Source organism: Rhipicephalus sanguineus, chromosome 9 (genome assembly GCF_013339695.2).
Source record: "Rhipicephalus sanguineus isolate Rsan-2018 chromosome 9, BIME_Rsan_1.4, whole genome shotgun sequence".
Taxonomy (NCBI): Eukaryota; Metazoa; Arthropoda; class Arachnida; order Ixodida; family Ixodidae; genus Rhipicephalus; species Rhipicephalus sanguineus.
The window spans coordinates 80,532,728-80,547,857 of record NC_051184.2 but is presented as its reverse complement, the minus strand read 5'-3'; the positions used below and the strand labels follow the sequence as shown (position 1 = coordinate 80,547,857).

The 15,130-nt window shown below is 45.2% G+C and overlaps 2 protein-coding genes across 2 annotated transcripts in view; one reads left to right on the top strand and one right to left on the bottom strand.

Moving 5' to 3' along the window:
- Positions 1-2,641: 2,641 nt before the first annotated feature.
- Positions 2,642-3,178, top strand: LOC119405629 (splicing factor 3B subunit 5). Its single transcript, XM_037672463.2, has one exon. The coding sequence runs from the start codon at positions 2,833-2,835 to the stop codon at positions 3,088-3,090; it is 258 nt and encodes an 85-aa protein (XP_037528391.1). The 5' UTR covers positions 2,642-2,832; the 3' UTR covers positions 3,091-3,178.
- A 6,704-nt stretch (positions 3,179-9,882) lies between these two features.
- Positions 9,883-15,130, bottom strand: part of LOC119405622 (phosphoglucomutase-1) — a 30,599-nt gene continuing 25,351 nt past the window's right edge. The window contains exons 7-8 of the mRNA XM_037672455.2: positions 11,196-11,330; positions 9,883-10,223 (exon numbers count right to left, since the gene is read on the bottom strand). Of these exons, the coding sequence (XP_037528383.1) occupies positions 10,134-10,223; positions 11,196-11,330 (225 nt within the window). The 3' untranslated portion in view covers positions 9,883-10,133. The remainder of the gene's footprint in view (positions 10,224-11,195; positions 11,331-15,130) is intronic.

Sequence of the window (15,130 nt, the reverse complement as noted above, 5' to 3'; positions counted from 1 at the left end):
GCGTAGACTTCCTCTCCTCATTTGAAAAACAGGGCTAGTATGCATTATCACGGTGGCAGGCTGCATGCCCAGTAGCACTGCGCGTCACGTTTGAGCACCGAGGCTTTTTTTTTTTTCCGCTTGCGTCCTGCCGTTTTATCAATTGCCATTATGTATCACTGCAACTTGAATCAAGTCATTTTTAGTGCTTATCCACATTGTTAAGGTATGTCCTTTTTTCTTAAAAAAAGGTGAATTCTTACTTTTGATGTTCTAAAAATGTACGAACATGCAAAATTGTGGTTCACAAAAAATTACGCTTCTATTTGGTTCTGTTCGAAAGTTATGGTCCTTTTTTTGTGACTACACTGAAATTGAAAATGACATATGTTTGGAAAATCTAATTCTTGTTTTTCTCGAAACTTGATTTCCAGTAGGTTTTTGTTGCGAAAAAGCTCATAGCTAAGCTATTAAATAGATCAATATTTTCCCATGAAACTTTCTTAATTCTTGCTCATTTACCTGCGCCTGTGCAATGAACTACAATCATTGAATGAATAACTTTTAATGTTATAATACTTCAATTGAAATGCAACCTTCTTAAACGACACGACTTTTGGTGGTTTTAGGCTATAATATACCTAATAATAATGATAGCGCATGGATCCTAGCTCATCGCACAGCCTACGTATAGAGGGGGGGGGGGGGTAGCCAGAATTGTTTTTCGGGGGGGGGGGGTCAACCATGTTCGTGCGTGCGTTTCTATGTGTGCGTGTTTTTTTTACATGTGCAAAACTAAAGGTTTCGGGGGGGGGCTGAACCCCCCCCCATCCCCCTCCCTCTTGGCTACGCCCCTGGTACAGAGCTATAATGCTGCGAAGCCATTTTCTATGGTTGGATTGGTAGTTATAACTATTGCCGTGATGGCCATGTTATGCGTAATATTGGTAATTACATTATAATTGCGTTCCGTTCTTTTACTCAACACACTTGCAGAGCCCTTTTAAGCTGTTCTCCCGAAGGCAAACACAAAACAATCAATAAAGGGTCAAAATCTAAGAAGATTTCTAGAAAGGTGGGAACATAGCTAAAAAATTGCCTGCTCTCGCACTTGTACCCATTACTATGCACTAGCTGCTGGTCAAAACGTCATGTGCATGTTTTGTCGGCAAGTTGAAATATTACTTGAAAAGAAAACACATTCGTACACGAAGCAAGTTTATTTGAACTCTGCAATGAGCTATCGTCTTAGCCCACTTGGCTTTCTTTTCCTCCTTATGGTTAACCCCCTTTGAAAATAAATGCACCCGAGTTAAGGAATAAAAGTGTACAACATATCACGTTGTACGCGCTATCGTTCACTTCAGACTACGCAATATACAAACTAGCCCAACGTCGTTCCCTTCTACGTGCCTTGCGTCGAAATGTTTCTCGCATTGTGCTGAGTTCTCTGTCAGCTGCCTTTCAGCTCTCGGTATCGCACGACCTTACTTCTAAAATATAACTCTTTCCACGCCAGTACTCGGAGCAAAGATGCCTTTTCTGTCGACGACCAGTACCCAGAGCTGCAGCCAGGAACGAAGCAACAACGTCCAGTTTTCTTCTTCGGTTTATGGGGCATTATTCTCACACCTCAAAAATCCATGACTCTCGAACAATAAGCACCACTTGAACGATGAAAAATACGACGCCACATTGCCGAGTGCTAGGCTTTCCTCCGGTAATCTGCAACGGCGGCGGCCGTACCACGCAGCGCCCCTTGCAGCAGCGCCCCTGGCGGCATCGGCGCGTAGAGGGACCCTCTCTGGCAAGGGAAACGTGCTGCGCTCAGCACACCTCCCCATTCTAGCCACCCTACCTAAGCCCCTAAGCACAAACAAATGGCGCTTTATCATCATCATCATCTGCTTCCGAACGAAAGCAGCTGGCTCAGAGCACAGGATTTTTGGGCGAGTTGGTTTTGCATAACAGAACACTTAAGCGCGCAAAAACAAGGACAGAGGGAGGCGATGAGAACACATGCGCTTGCAAGAGCACCAAATTTTGGGCGAGTTGGTTTTAGCATAGTCTAGATTTTCTGAACTCCAGGGACTTTAATTTTGCATAGCAGCTCAACTTGCGCTTTTGCTTGATATCAATAACAAAAAAACACAGATCCGTCGGTGGCATTCAAGCATTCCATTTTTGTCAATTAAACTCAAGTTAACAGATGACAAAACAAAGCTTTTGTCTTCCTACTGCAGTCCCGGAGGCAATGCTGTTTTGGCGTAGAGCGATGTCGTCACTTTTTGCCAGGCAAGAGAAACGCAAATGAAGTGAAAATTTAGGAGGCGCCATGTTCATTTTTGTTGTAATATCGAGAGCTAAATAAACGAAAATGTGTTAATGTACTTACAAAACACACAACAAAATGACAGTGTGTAGCCAAAATGCGTCACGGCCGCCACATTTACCTACTAAACAAAACGTTTTTTTACCTGCTGCAAAAATACACATTACTGCGTTTTCTACAATGAAATGATTTAAATTGTTTAAACATTTATTGCGTTTTTTTGTAATTGTGTAACAACGTCTCATCATCATCACCAAAAAACTAGTCATCATCATCAGCAAAAACGTTGGTTTTGCGTGCGCCGTGCGCTCATTCAGTTGGCGTAGCGTTAGTCAAGGTGTATCAAGGTGTTCTAGAGTTCTAGTTCACTACAGTTTTAGAAAAGTAGAACGATCTACCTGGTGTGCGCGTCGTTCAAGTTCGTTTCCGCGCAGCGTAGACGTTTGCCCGCTAGTCGTGCGCACGCCTGGGAGTAGTGTCTCGGACTCTCCATCCCTTCGACTTCGTTACACGCCAGCGAAATGGGGGATCGCTACAACATCCACAGTCAGCTGGAACACTTGCAGTCCAAGTACATCGGCACGGGACACGCGGACACGGCCCGCTACGAGTGGCTCGTGAACCAGCACCGAGACAGCTACGCCTCGTACCTGGGCCACTTCGACATGCTCAACTACTTCGCGGTGGTCGAAAACGAGACCAAGGCGCGGGTGCGATTCAACATCATGGAGAAGATGCTGCAGCCGTGCGGACCGCCCCCCGAAAAGGCCGAGGACTGAAGCTCGTTTTTCGCTGCCCTATCTGTAAATATTCCATCCTGCACACGCTGTTCGCCGCATTGTTGAAATAAACGACCTGTCTTTCTCACACCTGGACTTTGTTGTTGCGATAAGTTTGCAGCGGCATTCGTCGGAACGACGCCATGCAGCTTGCACAAAGTCGCGCTATGCTGGTTCACAGAAGAGCTGGTGCCTGGTGGGCCCTGGCTCGAAGCTGGCCCTGGCTTGGCTAGGCTTTTACCCTCTCATCTCTCTTTCCCACCCCTTGCTAAACTATGCCATTCGTGGCTATGCTTGCTCTCTTTTTATTGTGTCCGTTTCGTTTTCTCTCTCTGTACTCGTTCTCCCCTCCTCCCTCACCTTATGCTATGCTCTGCTAGCGTGCCTGGATAGCCGAGTGGTTACAACGCCCGCCTTTGGATTGTAGTTACATGGGGTTCAAATCTCGCCTCGCCAAGAATTTCTCCGTACTCATTTTCTCGCCCATGAGTTTTTGCATCCCACGCCGGACAAACCTCGAGCATTAGTCTTTTAGCAAGTTACGGAAATACGGTACGGTGTTATGGTACCACTCCTCCCTTTTTCTCACTTGTGCTTTTGCCGCCCCTGATTCCAGTGAGGGCACCCCAACACTGCAAAAGCTTTTTCAAAAATTACTGTGGGATTGTCATGCCTAATTGTTGCCTGTCGGCGTTCTTAACAAGAAACCTGTTGTTTGGGGGAATCGTGTCACTAGAACTGGCAACAGATTAAGCACCAGTGAGAAAGGACGAGTGCTACGGTAATACCTTACTTTATTTGCGTACTGTATTTCCGTAACTTGCTAGAAGACTATTACAGGGCTAGTTGGTTCACAGTCAGCGTGGATTCGACACAGGCTAGAGAAAGAACACTGATGCTCAGAGAGCAACTGTATTAGTGACACGTCTGTTGTGCTGCACAGCAAAGAAAAAACGGTTCTTAGAAAGATGGTTATAATCTATATTTGTATTTACCTTCCGTACTCGATGATTGTTGTGCGACTGTGTGTGCCTGTGCGTGCTAACGTGGCTGTGTATATGTGCAGGGAAGCTTTTCATAATAAAAGGTTAGTTGCGAGTAGTGCTTGTCCTGTGAATCATTGTTCTTTCGCCGTCCTGTGTCGAATCCACGCTATCCAATATAGAAGATGGGGGTTCTACATTGCAAAACCACAATCTCATTGTGAGGCACCATGGATGGGCCAATGCTTTTAACGTTGAGCTAATCTATCATCGCGGGTGGTGCCTATGTCCAGATATGTGTGTGTGATGCAAGAATGAAGCGATGGCAGAAGAAGCTGACAACAAAGGAGTGACTTCTGAGCCACAGCGTATTTTCCTCTCTAATGAGTTGGCAGGATGAATACCTGGCAGGTGCCTCAACAGCATCACGTCATCAACTAAGTTCTCAACAAGGAGCCTTCACTAAATGAGGACTACGGAAACAGATATCTGTTGTATACAGTGACCAACTTCGCAGCAGGAAGGATTGGTTTTGAACTTTTCAAATTCAACACTACCGCTTCATCATAGTCGGAACGATAAATTGTTGCCAAGTTCAACGAATACATCACTGGTGAAGCACACTGATTTTATCCCATTCACATCTTCCAAAACATTTCTGCATAGAAGTAAGTCAGTTCCAAGAATACAACAGACAAGCGGTCCTGTCTTCTTCAAGGCTTCGGTTGTTTCGACTCCCCTTAAAATTACTGGCAGGAGACATTTCAACTCGGTCGTCGCAGTCACAGCCTGTGTCCTCGTAGCAATACATACCTTGTTTCCAAGAACGGCCTTGTATTAGGAAATCATCGAAGAGTTATCATTGCTACGATTCCTCTGAATATGAAAAGATCATTTGAACTCTAAGCAATAATCTACATTTCCCAACAAAGTAAAGTAGCTGCTCACTGAAATTCATCAAAGTAGTTTTTCCAAAAGACACAGCCTTCGACTGTGTTTCATCGCTGCACAAAAATCACCATTGTCTACCTATTCACTGTGCTATAAAAATCAAGTCACTGTTGAACAACTTGATGCACCTGATTTCTTGTATCACTCACCTGAGCTACCACCCGACGTTGTATCAAGCGGCTGTTCCGTCACTCATAACTTTCACCATGCACCAATTTTGTCGCATTCACTGGTAGATGAGCTGATGCATCGGCAAAATACCCAACCACGCCACGGGCTTTCCAAGGGGGTTCTTTCGTGACAAGGGTTTGCTTCGATGGTTCCTAAATGTTATCAACATTCGCACAGAACATGGTCGAGCATTGTCTGTTGTGGTATCTTACAGTGCTCAGACACCTGACAGTTGAGGCGATGACTCGGCATTCAGTGCAATCCTCGACAATGAAAAAAAAAAGGCAGGCCGTTACTTCTGGTGAAACAGAGCTTGCATACTTCCTACCAGTACCTTGTGCTGAGACCATTAACAGTGCGTGTGCATTTGGCGAGGAAAGCTCGCCTTCTTTTGAAACAGTCTCACCGCACACCTTTGGACCTCAAACTGATTTGAAATTTCTTTGCAAGTCCCTTTGCAGAATAAGCGATCAAGAATTCCTTATCAATACAAAAGATTCTAATGCCCACTACGCGCTAGTCGCATCTCTCAGGACAGTTTAATAAAGTTTGACCAACCAACCAAATCTCACACATGTGACAGAAGCTTAATGAATGACGATGCAGAAGCTTTTTAACAATTTTAGCACGCTAGCTTCACTGCCCGGCAAGCCTCACAATAGCCCACTGTGTGAGCACTCTGTCTACTTGTGAAGAAAATCATTCGCGTTTCGAAAGGAGTGCCACATCAGCAACTTCGGCAGCAGCATCAGCAAGGCCAGCACAGGCGAGTTGAACTTCAGCGACAATAAGGACAACGCCAAACAAAAACGTCATAGAAAACACAGTTCCGGCTTGAAGGAGGATGTTTGAAAGCGAGTCAACTAAGGTGAAGACAGCTCTATAGGTCCCAATCTGCAATGACCCAGGTTGGCTCAAAAGAAAAACAGGACGGATGCATTAAAAAAAGTGGGCAGCGATGGAAGGCTTGAAGCCACCGAACCCACACCGAGTACCCTCACCGCAGATTGGGTTTCTGACCCGACCTGTGCACCCCTCAAAGCACACAGGCACACTAAGGAGCCCCGCCGCCCACCGACAGCAGGTTTTGACACCCACTGCCTCCCTGAGCCATTCCAGCCGAGTGTTTATGGCACAAGGCCATGGGTCAGGTGATGATCACTGGGTTATTTGGGGTATATGTGTTTGGTGAATGAAACAACAGATGACATATGGCTTTAACAATAACAGCGGACATTGCAGGGGAAAATAGTGATAAAATAATTTCGTAGAGGCCGCCCTGTCAACGGCCGATTCCCTGTATGTGCTGTTGTTGTGCTTAGGGAAGACATCGACATCATCAAACGCAAAGTAGCAAGCAGCGGGTATGAGCTGGGTCTTGAGGCCATCCCCACCACTACTACAACACCGACCGACACGTTTCAATAAGCGGCATTTGACAGCTGTTTAAGGACGCGTAAGTGCCCTCAATCATATCAGATAGGCTTGCGCGAATATTCGAATGAATATTCAAATCCGCTTAGATTTGAATTTAAATTATTGGAAATTTCGAAGTTTTCGAAATGAACAAATAGGTGTATGGTAGTCCGCATGTAACCTCCCTGTAAAGATGGTTTCACTGCAATGGAGGGGTACTATGCTATGAATACCCCTATCCGGGTAAAGTCCTCACTGCCGCGAAGCCCCACTTCAAGGTTACCCTCACACTGATGATGATGATGATGAATTAACTTTATTGATTGCCCTGCGAATTGGTGGGATGGGCCTGGATCCCGCCTAGGCTTCGGCCAAGGGTTGCTGGCCCTTGGCGGCTTCCTCGGCTCGCTGGACGGCCCAGAGTTGTTGCTCCAGGTCCGAGCTGAGCAACGCAGACTCCCAGCGCGCGCGGAGGCTGTCGCTGTTTAAGGCTGCATCACAGCTATTGTTTATTATGTCTGGACATCCCCATAGTATGTGCTCTAAGGTGGCTCTAGAGTCACAATGTCTACACTTGTCTGTCGTGTATAAGTCTGGGGTGTATTACATGCATGATAGCTGGACTCGGGTAGGATCGGGTTTGTAACTGCCGCCATTCGACAGACTGTTTCTTGCTTAATTTCGGATGAGGCGGTGGGAATGTACGCCTCTGCAATCTATGGTGTACTGTAATTTCGTGAAATGTGGTCATTCTATCTTCCCACTCCCACTCATCGGTATTCCCTGAGACGGCACTAATCGATGCTCGGTCTGTAAGCCCTCGAGCCATGCGGTGCGCCGCCTCATTGCTACCTTCTGATAGTGTGTGAGCGGGTGTCCATATCAGATGGACACTTTTTTCTTGATTATTACCGAGTTTTAGAATTCGAAGTGCCTCTGGGGAGATTCGGCCGTTTGCAAAGTTTCGTATCGCCGTCTGCGAATCACTGACGATCACGTCCGCTTGTGTTTGTGCTATGGCTAATGCGATAGCTATTTCCTCTGCGGTTTCTACGTGTGGCGTACTGACGGTAGCACTCGTCAAACATTTTCCCTCATAATTTATCACCACGGCTGTGTAGGCGCGCTTGTGTCTGTATCTAGCTGCATCTACGAATACGGTGTCCATGCTGTGACCAAATTTCTTTTGTATATCGCGTGCTCTGCTTTCCCGTCTGCCCTGATGGTGGGCGGGATGCATATTCTTGGGTATAGGAAGCACGGTTATCACGCCTCTAATATGTCTGGGCATATCTACTTTGACGCCATGTTGGGTGTGATAAGTAATACCTAGCCGATCCAATATTTGCCTGCCTGTTTTAGTTTTGGATAGGCGTTCGTATTGAGCGATGCGTTGTGCCTCGATTAGCTCATCCAGGGTATTGTGAAGACCTAGCTGCAGTAGACTATCGTTGCTAGTGGTGATGGAGAGTCCAATTGCTTGCTTGTATATTTTCCTGATTAAACAATCTAATTTGTATCTTTCTGATGAGTGCCATCGTAAGTATGATGCTACGTAAACTATTCTGCTTATTACAAACGCTTGAACTAGTCTAAGCAGATTGCCTTCTTTCATTCCGCTATATTTGTTGGCGATGCGTTTAAGTAGCCGCATGATTTGAGACGTTACATCGTCTAATTTGCGTATGGTCTCTCCATTATGGCCGTTACTTTCAATAATGAGTCCCAACACTCTGATCCTGTCCACCTTGGGTATAGGTTTACCATCCGCCGTAGTGAGGTGAATTTCCAGGTTGTTCTTTTCCTCGTAATAGCGTGGTTTTCGGCCGCGTCGTGATTGGAACAATGCATGTGCAAATGTCATTCTTTTTGGTTCAAAGGAAAGTGGAAGCTACTTTGAATAGTAGCAGGATTTGAATTTCGGTAGAATGCAAGTGATAACCTGTAAAATATGTTACGTTTTGAAATTTACTATACTTGGAGCGCATAGGCCATCATAACAAGCTTTTAAACTTAAAAAATTACGAATCACACTGATTCGTAATTTTTTAAGTTTAAAAGCTTGTTATGATGGCCTATGCGCTCCAAGTATAGTAAATTTCAAAACGTAACATATTTTACAGGTTATCACTTGCATTCTACCGAAATTCAAATCCTGCTACTATTCAAAGTAGCTTCCACTTTCCTTTGAACCAAAAAGAATGACATTTGCACATGCATTGTTCCAATTTTAACATATCTTGTGCAGGTTAGTTGGGTCATGACAAACATGCTCATTTTCCTTTATAATATGTGATGTATACTATTTGATTCGAAATTATTCGACCAAATGACTATTTGCACAAGCCTAGTATTGGAGCGTTAAAACCGTTGGGTTGCCAGAAAAAGGTCAGCTGCCCATCAATCTTCCTGGCGTTGTGTCAGGCCTTTATTTCTGATGCAGAAATACGAAACTATGAAGGTGGTCTGCTCTTCGTGTCCAAAAGCAATGTCCTATAACAAGTGGTCTTCAAAACACGCCATCCTTGAGCACAGCATTCTCAGGAAGCGCATAAGCCGCTGCGCTTTTTGGAAGATGAATGACCCCAGTTCAATGATAACCTTTGAGAGAGAGAAACAATCTTTAATGAAATTCCCGGAAATGTTAGCCTGGTTCATCACCTAGCTTGCTACTTATGAAAGCACACTGGTTACTCGGCAACTACATGGCTTACACATTCAATGTGGAGCTAAGCTAGCATTTGTTGGCAGATTCAGGCTAGGGGCGTAGCCACAATTCTTTTTGCTGGGAGGGGGGGGTAAACTTGCCTTTATGTAGGTTACTGCGTGTGTATGTGTGCATTTATATATGCTCATGCAAAATTGAAAAATTTGGGGGAGAGGGGTGAATAAATTTGTCTATTTATGCACTTTCTTATTTTATTTCTTTTAATTTATTTACTTTTCCTTGCCCATGGGCAGAAACGTAGTATTTAGTGGACCAGTGTTCAGTAGTGGGGTTATTCTAATTTCGGTGGCACGCACCAGTTAGGGTTTTCCGTTTAAGATCACTGCTCGCGGAGTTACGAACGACCTAGTTATTTACAGCTCTGTTGTAGACTATTGCTGACAAAAACGACTGCACACTGCAAAATGCACGTGGTCGCATTAGCGGTGCATCTCTTCCGCAGCGCTGCCCGCCAAGCATGAAATACGGACTCTATTACAAACGCCGCATGGGCATGCTCTACAGGGAACCCGTTGACCGGGCTCAACTCTTGCAACGAAACCATTCCAAATAAGCAGGTTTTATTGCCTGACAGAGAACCAAGTGTGGCCGCGGACCATGGCGAGCATGGACGGAACGCTGGTGCTCTGCACGCAGCATCCGATGCCCGTCGCCGTTCGCCACAACTTGTTTAAATTTTTGGCAGCTTTGCGCAGAGTAGTCTTGTCACCGGGAAAGTATAGACTAGCTGTGCCCCTTGAGCAAGCGGGGCGGCGGTGGGAAGTGATGTTGAGGTGACGCCGGGGCCTTCACGCTCACGTGATCACGCTAGGCTTAGTGCGCCCGGTGAACTTCTTGATGTCCGAGATGTGGAGGGCAATGGCCACCAGGGGACGCAGCATTTTCTGCATGTGTTGAAGATGAAATCGGGAAGAGGAAAGAAAAACAAATTGGTGACTAATAAAAAGCACTGCTTTCGTTTTTTGGTTAAAATGGTTTAGCATCCTAATGTTAATTAAAAACACACTGACATCACAATCTATAGTTCGAAGTGAGATTTCTTATGTTTTTGCTAAATGCACTTTTTGCTAATGTTCTTTTTAGGCTACCAGAACTTGGGAATGCACGCCCACATTGACAGTAAAGCATGCCTCCTGGTGGCTGGGTGACGGGACAGTTTATTTTGAACTCCTCCAATAACAAACCATTTCATAAAAAAAAGTCATTTCACTAAACGTTAAACTTTCTTAAACTGCGCGAGAAGACGAAGACACAAGAAAACATTCAGAACACCACGAGCGCTAAACGTTCCCTAGAAGATCCTTAGAACTTCCTTAAAGTGCTATAGAAGTTCCAGTGGGTAATGAAGATTTGCAATGAGGACTGGCAAGGGTTCCTTTAAAGTAGAAGTAGAGGGTCTACTGTGCCTATTCATGAAAGTGGACTGAAAAAGAATATTTCAATGCAAAATGAGCCCCAGAAGTCTTTGACTATGAGCCCTGCTTACCACCGGCGACCGCCATTTTGCCATGGCGCATGTGACGTCATGTGCTGCATGGGGCACAGCCGTTGTCTTCTATCAAAGTTTCAGCCATTTGCATGTTGTTCAATTTCAATGCCAAGCTGAATAAATCCGAAACAGCTCGATTGCACGCGCAGCTGAGCACAGAACAAGACCGTTTGCCGGAATGCAGATGCTTGCACAGGAGGTACTTTGTTACGTCACGGCTCACGAGTGCGCCAAGTGTTGCCCAACTCTCAGGCAGCTCGCGTGTTTATAAAAATATTCTACTACACATTAAGTGCCACTATAAATTGGGTGTCATGGCCCCTTAAAGAACACTTTGTAATATATGAGGTCACAATAACGTACGTACCTGCGAGTCTTCCCTGGCTTTCTCAAGGTTTGGCTCATAGCTGTCGATGTAGACCCGAATCGTGGCACCAGCGCCTGCAGTGCCGCTCAAGCGGTACACAATGCGCGAGCCGTCGGTGAACACGATGCGTAGGCCCTGTGTGACGCAGTGTTTGAACAAAGTGACCACCAGGCATCTCTATTCAAAGGACAATCATGTCCCAACTTTACAGATGCGATTTCTATAATAGTCTTAAGGGGAGACACTGGTCTTAAGAGTGTTTTTAAATTTTTATGAGGTACAAATGAAATCTTCAGGCAATATATATTTTAGCCTGCTAGAAGCAGATATTCAATTCATTTTATCTTAGCTGAAGTAGTTCTTGAGATCATTAATACATTAGGACAAATCAATTTGCCCAACGTTTTCTGCATTTTTATCGCTGAATATCCCAGAATTTATATGGGCACACTCTAGAACAATCAGAGATCACCACTAGACCACCACGGTAATTTTACCTCTGTTCTTATAAAAGTTATTGCCACGTGAAATGTGGTGGTTGGGAAAGTTAGAATTTTTGTCAGTTGTACCACCGAATAAAAATGTTTCTCACAAATGATATTATAGTTTATTAGTTTTATTGTGTCAAGTTATTCATCAGCTTTGAATTACAACAATAATAATTGAAATTGTACTATTACATCAAAAGATAACATGGGCAATACCACAGCACAGAAGAGCAAAATGCCTCTTTTTCAGGCGAAAATGGTCATGAAGCCGACTTTAGAGCGCAATAACAAAAATGAGCACTCATCAGAATGCGTCATTATTGCAGCAAAATGTTCCAGAAAGTTTACAGGGGAAAGGGTTGAGGGCCGGAGCTCCCAAAATATTAAGTCTCTTTATGTGTAGTACACCCCACACGTGCAAATAAAGGTCCTAACACTCCCCAACCCCCTCAAAATGAAAAAGAAATGCTGGAGGTTACCCCAATCCTCGACTTAGATGTCAAGTAGTGGCACTTGCACCTCAACGTTACGCGTACCCTGGTGTATTCCTTGGGTTAACTATTTCGTCACGCTGCCGAAGCAGATCTCAGAGGCCACACAGAAAGAAGCGCGTGGTTAACTGGATTTCAATGCCCTGCCGAAGCAGATCTTAGAGGCCACACAGAAAGAAGCGCCTGGTTAACTGGATTTCGTTGCGCTGCCAAAGCAGATCTCAGAGGCCACATAAAAAGAAGCGCATTGTTAACTGGATTTCGTTGCCCTACCGAAGCAGATTTCAGAGGCCACACTGAAAGAAGCGCGTGGTTGAGATGTGGTCCACCAGTCCCAGCTGCTCGCAAAAAAACCATCTGCTCTTTCAATGAACTGATCCAATTCGCTGTCATTAATGTTCCGTAACGTCAATCGGTCCTTGGCTTAAAGAAGCCCTGCAACACTTTTCCAAGGAATCATCGAATGACCTCGCTACCTGAGCTTACTGCCTCACAAATCGACTGCCGCAAACATTTTTAGGATCCGTAAAGTGCTAGTGAAGTTACAGGGATTCGTCACACACTCTAACCGCTTTCTCTCTCCTTTCATTCCAACGAGTGCACTGAAAGCTACATAGGGGGTGATGACAAAGGGGGGCGGGGTTGCAAGAAGCTACGTCAGCATGTGCCATGACCTTGAGCACTTCGTTTTCTTTAACCGTGTAGCTCACTTTCAGTGTGATCACGAGCAAGCTGTTAGAGCGCTGCGCAGGTATGATGCGGCACACCGTAACCGGCCACATTGACTATGCAGCTCACGATGCTCAAATCAGCCGATGGCAGTGTCCAGTGGCAGTGGTTTTGGGTATATGATGCAACTGATTTTGGGTATACGGCACTATTTGTTGAGGGAACAGTGAGCGATTCCTAGCCAACTTTGAAGCTTAATTGCAAATTCCATGCCGCGTGCTGCGCTATAATGTTTGGCTCATGTTTGCAGGAGCCTTGACTACCTATCGGCAGCATTTTATGATTACGTTCAAGAAGTGTTGCAGGGCCCCTTTAATGTAAACCTATGCCACGATATCATACATATCCAATATAACATACGACCTGAACCACAATCATCGATTTTGTATCTTATGTTTTACAATATTTTTTCTGAATACATATTTGGAAAACCAGAAGTGCTTGCTTAGAAAGGAACCAACAGTGTCATTTGGTGTCACTAAAATCCTGGCCAATACCCCCGCAGAAAATGTAATTTTCAAATTTTCAACAAAAGTCACAGACCCACCCGAAAGGTGTGTCTGTGACTTTTACTCTGTGTAGTAACTAGTGTGACTTTTACTCTGTGTAGTAAATAGTGTGACTTTTACACTCTGCAGTAACTCTGTGACCTTTACCCTGTGTAGTAACTAGGTTACTGAACACTTAACAATGCCCAGTAACCTAGTTACTACACAGAGTAAGGTTCGCAGCTTCATCGCCACTATACAGTGAAACCTCGGTGATACGATCACAGCTCATACGAATTTTGGTGTGATACGAATTGTTCGTTGGTCCCGGCCAAGGCCCATTGGCCTGCATTGTAATGGAGTACGGTTGTTGCGAACCGATTTTCACTCAGCGACGTTTGATACGAACGTACGCTACCGCCCAGGTACGAAGAGGTGCTGTCCGTGCTGTCGCGAAAGACGCGTCAAGCACGTGCGAGCGCGGGAACGCAAGCGTGGGCATGCGCACCGCACCGCCAAATCGTCAGAATCACGGTGTAAAAAAAAAAAAAACACTTTTCTTACGGTCAGAATAAACCTTCAGAGATGCGTCACGGCCTCCGAGATTGTGGGCGCGAATCTTTGAGGCTCTTACGTGCCTCCGTGTACCTTCGCGTTGAGATTACAGAGGACATTAGCGCCATGCTTTCTTTTTTCTAACGCGTCGACGCGGGCTGCTGTCGTTGTACTGTGTTTACACGTGCCTGCCTCGTGCATCAGACATCCTGTGAAAGGTGGACGAGGACTGAAAGAAGGCGAGGACGGACTTAGCGAGGGAATCAGGCCTCACAACATCAACATGGGCGACCGTTGAGGTCGCACTTGTGCGGGCACGACCGTAAATCTTCCAAAAAACATCCCCAACACCTCCGCGATAACAAAATCATACACAGGACCGTGGTTCTGTAATGTTGTGGCCTTGATCCATCGCGTCAAAGTGCTTCTTACGTTACTTTCGCTGCATAGCTCCGGCGTCATGCAAAAAAAGCATACTAAAATTTGGAAGGGGCTACTGCTGTCGCGGGTCACAACGCACCTGGTTCATTAAATAAATACGCGCGTACGGGCCGTATATTTACGAGTGCTGGTATGATTGCCGACATCTAAAAACTTAACTGACAATCATTCGGGGTTCTTCCTGACGTTGCTGCGGCCCTGAAGAACAGTAAATGAAAATGTACGCCATTTTCGCATGCTAATTTTCCATGCTTTCTGGTGATACGAATTTCGGATGATACGAATATTTTTGGTGGTCCCGTGAGATTCGTATCACCGAGGTTTCACTGTACTATGTTGCAGCAAACATTCGCGTACTACCAATTAAGTTAACCGGCATGGTGCGTGAACGGGCAAAGACGGACAACACAGAAAACACAGAAGTGCGTGCAAAAAGCAGACACCTATTAGTTAACGGACAGCATTCCAAGATGCGTAATAACCTTGAAATAACACGCACGAAGTTCGGACAATATTCACGTGTGCTAACCATTATCCACAACGTATCTGGTCCATCAGACACACCAAACCTAATTCCTTCTAATAATACTGGTGCGAAACTATGCTCTCAAGTGATGACCACTTGAAGTCCCTGTTTACGTGTGAGACTTTGGGAGCCTGGCCTGTGCATTTGCCATGCTGCGTGTTATTTCAACTGAAGTGTGAGAAAAAAAGTTGATCGATCAACTGATTAAGGTGACAGC

What these genes read in the sequence shown, in the direction of transcription:
- LOC119405629 (XM_037672463.2), top strand. Translation starts at nt 2,833, where the DNA reads ATGGGGGATCGCTACAACATCCACAGTCAGCTGGAACACTTGCAGTCC.